The sequence below is a fragment of the Fringilla coelebs genome (genome assembly GCF_963513975.1).
Source record: "Fringilla coelebs genome assembly, chromosome: 1".
Classification (NCBI taxonomy): Eukaryota; Metazoa; Chordata; class Aves; order Passeriformes; family Fringillidae; genus Fringilla; species Fringilla coelebs.
The window spans coordinates 75,099,988-75,113,271 of NC_140028.1; the positions used below are offsets into that span (position 1 = coordinate 75,099,988).

General features: G+C 39.3%; 1 protein-coding gene across 2 annotated transcripts in view; it reads left to right on the plus strand.

Annotated features, from left to right (window-relative positions):
• Window positions 1-13,284, plus strand: part of TRIO (trio Rho guanine nucleotide exchange factor) — a 244,694-nt gene that overhangs the window by 69,479 nt on the left and 161,931 nt on the right. For both annotated transcript variants that reach the window (XM_084227033.1, XM_084227034.1), the window contains exons 3-5: window positions 5,481-5,595; window positions 8,893-9,085; window positions 9,723-10,235. In XM_084227033.1, coding sequence (XP_084083159.1) covers window positions 5,481-5,595; window positions 8,893-9,085; window positions 9,723-10,235 — 821 coding nt within the window. The remainder of the gene's footprint in view (window positions 1-5,480; window positions 5,596-8,892; window positions 9,086-9,722; window positions 10,236-13,284) is intronic.

Here is a 13,284-nt window from a genome sequence, read left to right on the forward strand (position 1 = left end):
AAGAGGATAAAAGGGGGTAAGCACAATATTTAAATCCCTCATTACTTTTTGGACCTTGTCTTATGCCATTGAACAAAAATAAAGTCAGTTTTCACTCCAAAACCTCTGTTAAGTTGCCTGGTACTTAGTTTAGACCCCTTAAAAGGGACCTGAAAAATGATGGGTTTTTCTAATGTTAATTTGTAAGCAGATGGCATTCTAAAAGGCATTAATTCAGTGAAAGTGAAATGGGCCAAGTGAAACATGAAGATAAATTTAAGGGGAGATGATAAATTGTGAACCAGAATAGAGGAGGTATTGGCAGTAATAAATTGTTGCCAACTTGCCTGTGTGAAGATAGCAACTCCTAATGGAAGAATGGAGCAAACAGCTGTGGGTGACAAGACTGGCTAGAACTGGTCTGCCAAAATCCATAGTTTCACATTTCCCTTGCAAGTGAAACTCAAATGGAATGACACACATTGGTAGTGCAAATGAATTAAGAAACCCTGAACAACAACCTACAACAACACTCTTCAGTGTGTTCTCCCCCTTCCCCCAAAAAGTTACCACCATAACTAGGACCTAACCACTGTTCAACTTGAACTGTCAAGCTTTATACCTGGGAACACAAAGATATTTGTTCACTTGCTTTAATTCATTTGGTTTACTGAACAGAATTTCACCTTACTGAGAAGTAAACTGCTTGAGTATTGGATGTCTTACCACTGGAAATAGTTACATCTCTAGGCTTTTCTATGAAGTCCAGATAGAGTCTTGGATGCATTTTTTGGTGTTAAGTTTAAACTGAAACAGGTCAAAGTACAAACACTCTCATTCATATCTCTACACATAACTAAGCAAGGAGAGCATTTCCTTACAAGGCGCAGTTATCTTGGTTTCATATAAGGACATAGCCCTTGGTAACTTGTCTTGCCATAAAAGCTTTTTTTACTGGAGTACTTTATAATTAGGTTAAAAGGCATTTCTTAGAAAGCTGCACTACTCAGCCTGTTGGATTTTATTGCCATTTGGAGGCCATTGAGGATATTGCTGTTAGTGATGTGCACTAGACAGAAATGATGCGTGTTAGGTGACTCACGTGAGTTACAGGATAGATGTTTGTGTGACACACTTTGGCATCAACAAAATATCTCAATAGTGGGGTGGGACGGTGTATAAAAGGAAATGGATTAAAATGGAAGTGTTACTGATGAAAGCAGTAGTACTGAAGTATGTTTTTGTTAAACATTAATAGGAGGTTGAGTTGGATGAAGACTATTGCAAGACAGGAAATTCCCACTGATGCCTCATGCATTGTTGCTTTTAACTTTCCTGTTTGTGTATGACACAGGAGCATCAGGAACAAAGGAAATGAGAGTTAGTTATTGTAACAGGCGTAAGAAAGCTGTCATTAGAGCTGATGAAAAAAACCCAAGTCTCAGGGACTTTTAAAAAATGTTATTATTTGCAATTTTGCCGCTTGTTCTAAGATTGGATAGTCAAGTTCTTTTCATCTAAAATCAAGGCTGTATTAATTTCTTACTCATCTAGGCCTGGAGTTTGTACAACAAAGTTCGTCTGTGAAGTACAAAACTTTCAGGATATGATTTATCAGAAATTTAACCACCATTTTAAAAAATGGGCTTCTTCCGTGACATATGTGGAGCTGAAGCCAACTGAAGTGGCGTCCAGAATGACATAAAAGGGCAATATTGGAAAAACTGCATGATACAGGAGTTGCAATGTGGGAAAGGCCTGGAGGACTGGTCTGAAGTGACTGCATGTAACAAAGCATTTGCTTAGAGAGCTTAAAAAGCTTAGAGAGTGTTAAAGACAATTCAGCTCATGCTTTCACTGCTAGCTGCTGCTTTTTAAAGAATGTCCACCCTGAGCAATTGAGTTACTTTTTCTGGGGGGCTGGAGTCAGTAGCCCTTACCAGTTCAAACTGGTAGATCTAAAGGTAATGGCCTGTGGTGCAATGAGGAGAGAGAGCATTAAGGGGTGTAGCAAACTATCAACTACTCTTGGTAGCCTTGGAGCCCAGTGATGGCTCTGGAGCTCAGCAGGGGCCTTGGCTGTTGGACTCTGTCTTGTCATTTATCATTCCTTTCTGTTACAGCTGCCGTCTTGGGTTTTTTTCCTTCATTTGCTATGTGAAAATCCTCAAAGCTCTCTGCTTTACAAGTGAGTCAGGATGGTCAAGACTTGCCTTTCTCCATTAGAATGAAACAATTCCGTTTTTCATCTTGAGTCTCACTTAAGAGGGTCATGGAAGATAAAGATATGAATTTCCTTTTAAATTCTGCTTTCTGGCATTGTAGCTTGATGGAGATTCGAAGAAGCTTTTACCTCTTTTGAGTTTCATTTAGTATCTGACAGGGAGCATGTCCAGTGTAGACAATCTCTAGAGACTTTGACAGCCAAACTTGGTGTCTTTGGCAAACACACACTAAGTGTGTTGGAGAGGATAGTGATGAATTTTTGAGTGACTGGTATAATTTATTGTTTTAATATTTATTTTTATCTTCTTTTGGCCTTCCTTTCTAAGTGATTTTTGAAAAAAATTTTAGCAACATGGAATTACAATGAGAAGCTGATTTGAAATGAGAAATTCTGGGCTGAAGATAGTGTTTTTCTGCGTTTCCATGGGACAGGAGAAAACAGTCCACACATCTGTGGTTGAAAACATACATGTGAAATTTAGCTTGCAAGAATCTGTCTGTGCTATTATAATGTGTTGATAAAGACATCCTAGTGGGCTTGATTTGGTGTTTAGCAATAGTAACATTTTGTTGTCACTAGCAAGGGGTTGGATATAAAATTATATTTTACTATTCGACTACAGCAAGTCTGGAACTTTATGGCTGAGATGAATGCATTTAAGTGGAACCACTTACGTCAGATTTTTTTGCCTTATATATTAAGTGGATTTAGAATTTCCTGTGTTGCTAACAAAACTAAAAGCTATAAACTGAGAATTGGGAATCTGCAAATCAGAACAGGATAAAAATACAAATTAAATGCTTAAATAGTTTCCATCCACTCAATCTACATATTGAGTGTGAAATATTATACACGTAAATTCTCCTAGTAATTAATTTAATCATTGAATTACAAGATCATTTAAGTTGGGAAAGACCTTTGAGAGGTCTTAAAGGTCTTTGATTCCGGCCCTTCACCTGGCACTGCCAAGTCTATCACTTACCATGTCCCCAAGTGCTGCATCTACACATCTTTTAAATGCCGCCAGGGGTCATGACTCAACCACTTCCCCAGGCAACCAGTTGTCTAATGCTTGACAACTCTTCTGGTGAAGAAATTTTTCCTGGTATTTAAACATTCCATGGTGCAACTTGAGGTCATTTCCTCTCATCTTGTCACTTGTTACCTTGTGGAGGAGACCAACACTTACCCCACTGCTGCGTCCTTTCAGGGAGTTGCAGAGAGCAGTAAGGTGTCCCTTGAGCCTCCTTTTCTCCAGGCTAAACAATCCCAGCTCCCTCAGAGGCTCCTCATAAGCCTTGTCCTCCAAACCCTTCACCAGCTCTTGCTTCCCTTCCCTGGACACACTCCAGCACCTCAATGTCCTCCTTGTAGTAACTGGGCCAAGAACTGGACACAGGATTTGAGGTGTGCCCTCACCAATGCCAAATACAGGGGACAATCACTGCCCTGGTTCTGCTGGCCACACTATTGCTGATACAGCCCAGGGGGTCATTGGCCTTCTTGGCCACCTGGGCACACTTCTGGATCCTGTTCAGGTGCTGTCAGTCAGCACCTCCAGGTCCTTTTCTACTAGGCAGATTTACAAGCTCTCTTCCCCCAGCCTGTATCATTGCCTTGGGTTGTTGTGACCCGAGTGCAGGTCCCAGCACTTGGCCTTCTTCAACCTCATGCTACTGAGCTTGGCCCATCAATCCACTCATGCCCATCCTGGCATCACCTGCAAACTTCCCCTTTATTCTTACCCATAAACAGTCTTGTCACCATCATTAAACTCTAGACAATCATAACACTCCTAACGTTCAGGGCTACCTTGCCAATTCTTCTTCCTTGCTTGTCCCTTATGAAGGGTTTACAGCCATTCATTGCAGCACCCCACTTGTTGCAAATCATCCCACCATGTTTCCATCATGACAGCTGTGTCACCGTTTTCCTGCTGCCTAAAGGCTTCCTGCTCCTCCTCTTTGTTGCCCAAGCCATGTTCATTGGTGTAGATGCACTTCATGGGTTATACACCATGAAGTGCATATACTACTTCATGTAGATACACCATGGGTTATTAATTCTGTCACCTTTTTCTGGGGCAGAAGCCCTAATTCCAACATGGCCATTCTCAGGTGCTTCCATGCTTTCTGACACATCAGTATCTTTTATATTTTGGCTGCTGCATGGATCTCTGTTCCTACCTCCTGTGAGATGGCAGACTGAAAGAACTGGCTAGCTCACCATTCCTCAGACATTGGAGTTCTGCCTCCATGCTGATCTCTAGCAAGCATGGCTTTATCAACTCTAGTCTAAAGCTCTTTCAGTGAGCCCTGATAATTCCTGTGCAAAAATCCTTTTTCTTGTTTGAGGTAGGTGTACCTTGTCTGTCACCAGCCAGATCAAACCAACCCAGGATCAGAAAACCCAAAAATGTCCCAGTGACACCAGGCTCAGAGCCAGGTATTATTCTGATGGCTCTTCCCATTTCTTCCCTTACCATTCCCTGCAACAAGAAGTGCAGAGAAAGCACTTGTGCTCCTCCAACCAGTCATCCCAAGGCTTTCAGAGAGAGACTTCAATCACATCTCTCTTGATTGCCCTTGGCCTTCTTATTGCAATTTCTTGCTTTTTCCCTGACCTATGGGGTTAATAATAATGGGTTTTCCCAAGGGCCATACCAGGGCAGGAAGCTTTCTCATCACATCTTTCACCTTGGGTCCAGGGAGGCAGCAGGCTTCCTGAAGAAGTTGGCACACAGGGCCTTTGTTCCCTTCAGAAGGCAGTCTCCTATGAGAATGATCCATCTGTTTTCAACCTACTCACCTCCTCCCTGAGCTCTGTCACTGAGTGAAGGAGCTCCTCTACCGGGGCACACCTCCCACAGCTGTGCTCTCTGCTGCCATATCATCTAAATACTTGCCTACAAAGTAGCGTAATTCTGTATTTAAATTAAGTCTGTACAATTGCTGAGTCAAAAATTAAATACATAACAAAGTGCCATTGCTGGAGATGTCACACTACCAGTCAAACTTGAAGGTGACTGTAATGTCTAAGTGTAATGCTCTGGTTATTCTTTATTTCAGTTTTTTTGGCATTTGCTTTCTCACTGTAGGAATTGTGGCGGTATGCTGATCAATACTCCCAAAATTCAATCTTAAGTTGATCTCAAAATGGCAATGTTGGCATTTAAGTTGAAATCACTTTTTTAGAAGTAGATACTGAAGACTAGTTTTGCAAAAAAGAATTTTGTGTTATGCTGTGGGGAAGTCTAACATTTTTAATTTTTCAGGTGGCAGAGATAAGCGTGGAGGTCCCATTCTAACATTTCCAGCTCGTAGTAATCACGACAGAATACGGCAAGAAGACCTTAGAAGGCTAATTTCGTATCTAGCATGTATTCCTAGGTAAGTGATCACCTGTTAACCTCTAAGGCTGTATAACAAAATAAATGGATTATGTTGCAGTACTCCCGCAAGCTAGCAGACTGAGTTAATAACATGAGCAAATCAATACCAAGTTTTGGCATTTGCTATTTTCAAATGGCTTTCTGGAAGAGAAATAATTACTCTGCCTTGTAAAAGGAAGGCAGCTGGCAGAAGGGCTGCTGTGCTTTAGCTAAAAGTAGTTTGTGTCTCGGAAATGGCACTGCCATGCCACATTGGTGTCGCTGTGTGGAAGACTGCAAATACAACTTAAAGGCTTTCAGTACATCAATAACTACAAACATGCTGGTCATCCTTGACAATATGCCTTGAGTGGAGTGCAGTCAGCACAGGACTCCTAACTGTTATTTGTGTTAGATAAGTCACAGTGTCCTGATACAGCATGGAAATAACGAGGAGAAAGGTATGAGAAATTGCTTGTAAAGGTCTCAGATAAACCTGTGGAGTTGCCTATGAAAGTATTGGTATTATTGCATTATCAGCAATTCAGCCTATGAATTGAGCTGTTTAAACTAAATTGGCAGAAGTCAAATCCAGTGCTATGGTGTGTGTGCATATATTCATTCCCATATATATATACACTTGTAAATATATGAGATACTTCAAGCAAAAGTTACATATTTTGTATGTATCTAAAAAAAGTTCATTCATACAGAACTTTGCTTTCTGTAATAATCAAGTTGACCCTAAGACTCTGAATTTAGGTCCATCTTGGAATCTTCCAGCATTTGTTTCAGGCTGGAGCAATGCTGACTGTGCTTGACTCTGTTTGTCTATGACCACAAGCAGCAGTTGTCATTACAATTGAAAAAAATTCCTTGGACAACATCCCCTGAGTGCAATATCTTCCATGTTTGTGTAATGTGCTAATTTACTGAGAGTCTTTGCACTTGATATAATCAAATATCAGTTTCTGACTGAGAAAGGTGGTTTCATAAAAGTAACTTCAAGGCATCTGTCTGAGAGAATACATGGCCTCCTTTTTGTGAAGTTAACTGGGAAACTCGGGGGACTTAGAGAAAGGAGAACAGGAAGACGGCTTGAAATTTTTACTCTCAGATTTGAATGGTGAGATGTATTCTATCCATCTAGAGCTTCAAGTTGCTAGATAAGTTAATAGACAAATATGCATTAAAATGTGTCCAAGAATTTTTTTTATAGCTAATCAGGGCAAGAAACAGTCTTTCTCTGGCAAAAGGTGTATGTTAGTTAGCTTAGATCAAGAGATCTCAAATTAAAAGAAAGTTAGTGCATGTTTTATACTCTTTAAGCATGGCAAACTTTTGAGAATAAAGGGAGCTTTATCAAAAGTAAGACTTGTTTTCATACAAGTCATGTTTAACAGACTGATTATGCAACTCTAGCCTAATTAGACGTCCCAATTGGTACAAATATCCCCGAACTTTTGGGTTGTCTGTTATTTGTTGCAGTACTGGTACTTGATGTAGCTGAAGAATCTCAGGTATCAGTTGTTTGGCAAGAGATCTAAAAACTTAAGTTGACTCAATCTCACAATTTTACAATTTATCTGATTTTAAAATACGGCTGAACTTATGTCATCAGCACAGAGTGGGCCAGATATTTTAGTGTAGTTCAGGCTTACCAACACATGACCTTGGCTTGCTAGAGCAAATCTTGTGATCCTTGGCCAAAGGACATTCAGCTTGTGCGAGGTGATGTGGCTCCATGATGGAGCACACAGCCGCGCTGTGTCACACGATGAGGGACCACTGTGGACAGCCCAGTAGATGCATGCCTTGTGAATTGCTGGCAAGCAGTCCCTGTGCAAGCCTCAGTTTGGTAGGATAGGGATGGGCTGAGCAGCGCTCCTGCTGCCGTTTGGTCTTTCCGTGATGGGTCTATCTTTAAGACAGTAGTTGGTTTTTTCCTTGAATTCTGTGACGATTTTAGAAAACATTTTCACCGTGGTCAGAAAATTGTCCATTGTAGCCTACATGTATGCCAAGCTAGTTAGTATATTTTTTGCTTCTGCCATTGCCATTTTTGGCATTCCTATGGGCAGGTGGGAGAGCCAGCATTTATCATGATAAATTCATTCTTTGAACTGTTGTGGGATGTTTATTCTCTCTTCTTTTCCATAGCTTTAAACTTTTCAAAGTTAAAAAAACCTTCCCCTTCTGAGGAACCCATGTTATCACTTTTTCCAGATCTCCTATAGCAGTCATAATCCATCTTTCTGCAATTGGCCAATAAGACTGAGTAAAATATGCCAGTGAAGCTTCCCTGCCTCTTGGACACTCCAAAAACCTCACCACATGAACTCTAGAATGGCATTTGAATTAGTCACATCCCTGAAAGTGACTCATACTCAAAGAATGGACATTTGGTCCTTTTCAATAGTCTGTTGGCTATGATGCATTGGTTTTGAAATGTTTTCCTTCCTATGGTCATACTACAAGGTCACGTAGCAAATTCTGCTGGAATAAAATCAGAGTTTCTGGTGGTGGTGGTGATTGTCACTTTTGATCAGTCACAAGAACTAAATGTACAGAAGATATTGATGAAAAGAAATTAAATTTTCCATTCTCAGAGGGAGTGCTGGAGAATTTGAGTGTAAGGTCTGTCAACTTTTGGACAGCAAAATTGTGCTCAAATTTTGTAAAAACAGATTGATGTGGTTTTTTTCCCAACCATATAATACTGTGTTGTCCTTTAAGTATTCACAAATCAATCCTGTTACAAAAGAAATTGTCAATAAATGGGTGTCTTTCCTCTACTCTTAACTCTTAACTCTCAGATAAAATGGTTCTAAATCTGAGACAGCTTGAAAAAGTTGAGAAATGGTAGATAAGAACAATTGGCCATCTTCTGTCTTTTTAGAGGATCCCCTCAATCATTAGAAAGACATGAATATTATCATGAGTCAAATAAGTGTATGTGTGATCTGAAGAGTAAAATTAAAATGTACTAGATATTGCTGCTTTAGGAAACGGGAGGTTTACTGTGTGTGTAAGGTGAGGGAGAAACAAGACTGGACGATGAATCATCATGAATCTAAACAGTGAAAATGAAAGTGAAGATAATGGCAGAATACCAAATCAGCAACATTCCCCACAAGGAGTTTGGCATGGAGGCGAAAGAAGCGTCTTAAGAGGTTTGTGAGATTTGCTGTATGTGGTCAGCTAGTCAGCAGTGAGACCCTGAGGAGACCACGTTCATTAGGCAGTGTGGTGCAGTTGAGTGTTGCGTTGGAAATTGAAACACTTGCTTGATAACCTTTCCTTCTGTTTTCTGCAGTGAGGAAGTATGTAAACGAGGATTCACCGTCATTGTAGATATGCGTGGGTCAAAATGGGACTCCATAAAGCCTCTGCTGAAGATTTTACAGGAATCCTTTCCGTGTTGTATTCATGTTGCACTGATAATCAAGCCAGACAATTTCTGGCAGAAACAGAGGACTAACTTTGGCAGCTCTAAGTTTGAGTTTGAGGTAATTTCCCCTATGGTATACAAATTTATATTTATTTTGTGGTTTTAAATGTTCTCACTAATGATCAGCACCTTGAAAACTCTCAGATAAATTATATTCTGGCTTGAAGGAGAGGAACTTTAGACCAGTATTAGACGAAATGGGGTTTTCTTCATGTACTTAGGCTAGGCAATTGGGTATGTTGTTGTTTATATTCTTTTTATAAGCTCAAGAAAGATTGAATTAGGTTTTCCCCCCTAATGATAAAAACTTAGGTTTTGTCTCTTTGTTATCTTAGTTTGCATTATGGTAGTATTGCCATCTCCAGAATCCAGAGGAAATCAGCTGAATGAGCCTTGCTCTTATCCTCCTGCAGCTTTGCAATGCACAAAGTCAAAACTTAAAACAGTAATCAAAAGAGTGGTTGCTGTTTTGTTCTTAAATGTAGTGAGGTAAGAAAGAAATGTGGGAAAATAACTGCAGGACCTCCTGTCTTCTGCTGATCAGAATTGATACTTGAAATGTGTGAGAAAAGTTGTTTTGTGGACTTCATGAGCAAAATTATCAACTCTTACAAAAAGAGAAGCAAAAACTTGAAAGGAAATTTGAAATTCATTTTAGTAACAGCATTTTTTTCTTTCCATTTTTATTTTTTTAGACAAATATGGTGTCTCTGGAAGGCCTTACCAAAGTAGTTGATCCTTCTCAGCTAACCCCAGAATTTGATGGCTGTTTGGAGTACAACCATGAAGAGTGGATAGAAATCAGAGTTGCCTTTGAGGACTACATTAGCAATGCAACCCATATGCTGTCCAGACTGGAGGAACTGCAAGATATATTGTCAAAAAAGGAAATGCCTCAGGACCTGGAAGGTGCTCGCAATATGATAGAGGAGCATTCACAATTAAAAAAGAAAGTCATTAAGGCCCCTATCGAGGACCTTGATGTGGAAGGACAAAAGCTGCTCCAGCGGATACAGAGCAGTGATAGCTTTCCCAAGAAGAACTCTGGGTCAGGGAATGCAGACTTACAGAACCTTTTACCCAAAGTGTCCACCATGCTGGACAGGCTGCACTCAACACGGCAGCATCTGCATCAGATGTGGCATGTGCGGAAATTGAAATTGGACCAATGCTTTCAGCTCAGGCTTTTTGAGCAGGATGCTGAAAAGGTAAGGGTTGAGCGAGGACGCTATAAATGGCCAATACTTGACAGACTTGAAAGAAGTACCAAGGGTAACTGAAAATAGTCATTTTTGTCTTTGAAGTTAATCGCTAGCCTTTTAATGAGAAGTAAGGGACTTCTTGATTGAGAGGCACTCGGGGTTTCTGGAGTAAGGGGCATGAGATAGTACTTCTAAGCTGTAAGGAAGCTCTTACCAAAGAAAATTGTAACTGCTAATGACTTCAAAGTACTTATTTTGTTAATAATTTTTTCCAGACAGATGCTTTTGTATGCATCAAATAAAGAAGAATGCTGTATTCTTTATAAATACAGATGATTACAGACTACATTGGTCTTCTTTTAAGTTATCTTCGGGAAGTGAGTGACAGGCAGTCAACAAAGCCTGAAGAGGCTGACATGGGGAACTGCTTCATTGATGCAGGGTTTGAAGTCTCAGGCTAAAAACTGATGTATCTCTTCTGACAGTGCATATGTCATTAACAGGGAACTGAGTGATTTCAGAATGTTTCGGGCTAACCAGTCCCTTCAGATGAGAAAGACCTTGATAGTCATGGAATTTGAAGAGGAAGTATGGCAGGCAGACCACTTTTAGATGAGCTCAAATTAGGTCTATTTTCATGTAGAATGGTTTTGCAATCACTTATTATTGACTTGTTACCATGGAACAAATAGCTGTAAGGAAGGGTGGGGATTTTTTCTCTGGGAGTAGTAGTAACTAGACTGTGCAGTCAAGTGGTAAGTATGTTTTTTGTCAGAGCTTAAAGTACTCAGATTTCTTGAAGTATTTTAAATAAGATTGCCTGAACTGCGTGAGACCAATGGTCCATGTTAAACCAATGTTCTGCTCTCCAGCAGCTGTCACTAGCAGAGGCATGGGGAAGAGTAAAAGCAGAACAAACATATAAAAACTTCTTGCTTCTTTATTTGTATTCTTCACCCATACTTTTCCTTACCCTCATCATTTCAACTCAGGGACTTCCTTTACACTACTGTAAGGTTTTCTGCTGTGTTTTAAAAAGAAATAATTTTTGAAGTACTATTTAAAGCAAATGTTTACTGGATGGTATAGCTGAAAATAGTAGGAGTATATAGTAGAGGTCTCTACATGTAGACAGTTGGAAAAAAGATGAAACTATTATCTATTTCTAAAATGATTTAGAAAATAATGCAAACTGTTGTTCTAGTGTTGCTCTTTCAAACCCAAATGCATTTTATCAGCCTTGCAGTCACTTCATTACAGCATTAGTTATTCTGCATTATAGCATATCTTTCAGTATCATGTGAGCACCATTAAAATACATATTGTTAATTTACTCATATTTTATGAAATTGATTGCATAACTTGGGCTTTAACAAACTTCTTGTGAAATACTTGAGCCTGTAGGATTGACCTCTGTCCTGCCATGTGGTTGCATAAGCTCCTATCAGTGTTTTCTATGTTTCTGATTCCAGGAATAACTCTATATTAAATGAACGCATCTTTCTTTCAAAAGGGAAATATTAGGCACCTCAAAATGAGGTTGACAGCAGCTATTATACCTGGGACGGTTTTTCTCTCATTAGCCAGTAAAAAAGATGGAAAAGAAGGTTTGTGTAGTATCACAACTCACTTTTGGATTTAGACCCTTGCCTTAATCTACTTGCAGCCTGTATTTTTACTGCTTGTGTCAGATTAGATTTCACAGCTCATGACGTGTTTATCAGTGCATGCCTGTATTTTACTGAAATGTGGGAAAGGATGGGATCTTTGTTGGAAAGAAAAAGGGTATTGCATGGGGAGAAATAAACATGTTCCTTTTGGAGGACTTGCTCAATTCAGTGCTAGAATTTTGGACTGGTTCAGAAGAAGAGAAGGCAAAAAAGGGACTAGGTGGAAGTGTGAATCTGATTGAAATTGCCCCTTTAAGCATCTGAAGGCAGCAAATTTAAGAGACCTAGAGGAGGATGATCACAAGCAGTATCAGTGTCTGTTTTGAATGATGTTCTTACACATTTTCACTGAGCTCTAGGTAAGAAGCTTCAAATTTTAGATAACTGTCTCAGTTATCTAGACTTCAAAAATTTGGTTTACAGTTCTTACCATATTGTGTTCTACTTATGATTTAGTTTGTCATGGACTTGGGACAAATTCTGGACTTGATAATGTTGTTCAGTTAGCCAGCATATTTGGAAAGATCTTTAAATGGATATTTCCTGCTTACTGCTACTGTTTTTTCCTGGACAATCTATTTCAGCTTATCCAGAGAGCAGGTGGTGTGTCTCTTTAGCTGAGATATAGCAAAGATTTCAAGACCATTGTGAGCAGGTGGGGTGTTAAACAGCTCTTTGCTGCATTGCTTAGTCTTTGAAAATTTTGTCTTCCAGTGCCACTGTTAACATACCTGTGTGCCTTCATTGATGGCCATTGTCATATAAGGTCTCTCCTAAAATTTTTTGGAATGTTAAAATATTCCTTTTTTTCTTTTTAAAAACAAGAATATTTAATGATTTTTCTTAAATGTCTCTGGAGGAAGGTAACTGTGCTCACATATACTTTTAATAATTCATCTAGAAATAGAATATTTGTTTTCAAATCTCCTGTAAACTTATGAACTAAAACTATTAAACTAGCTGCTGAAGTACTTGATCAGCATGAAAGAATTTATATTTAATTTCCATGAGTTGCCATTTTCATTCTAAACTGCTAAGCTGCTGATGTCAATAAGTGCTGACACTAGAGAATGTATAAGCTTGGCAACTCAGGGCTGTGCTCCAAGTCGGTTTGTTTACTATGACTTCTTTATAATAATGAAGTTTGTGATTATGGCATTACAGTAGCTTGTTGAGATAAACACCTGTAGTAAAGATAACAGTAAGAGCCTCAGCTGTTTGATCCAAAAAGACAGGTTTCAGCAATGATTGAATTAAAATATACAGTAACTTACAATGGAAAGAGCATCAATGTTAATTTTCACGGCCTTAGACTCTGTATTCTGTGTTCACAGGTATCTTACATTACTTATCCATGATTTCTGCCATAACAAATTATTGAACTT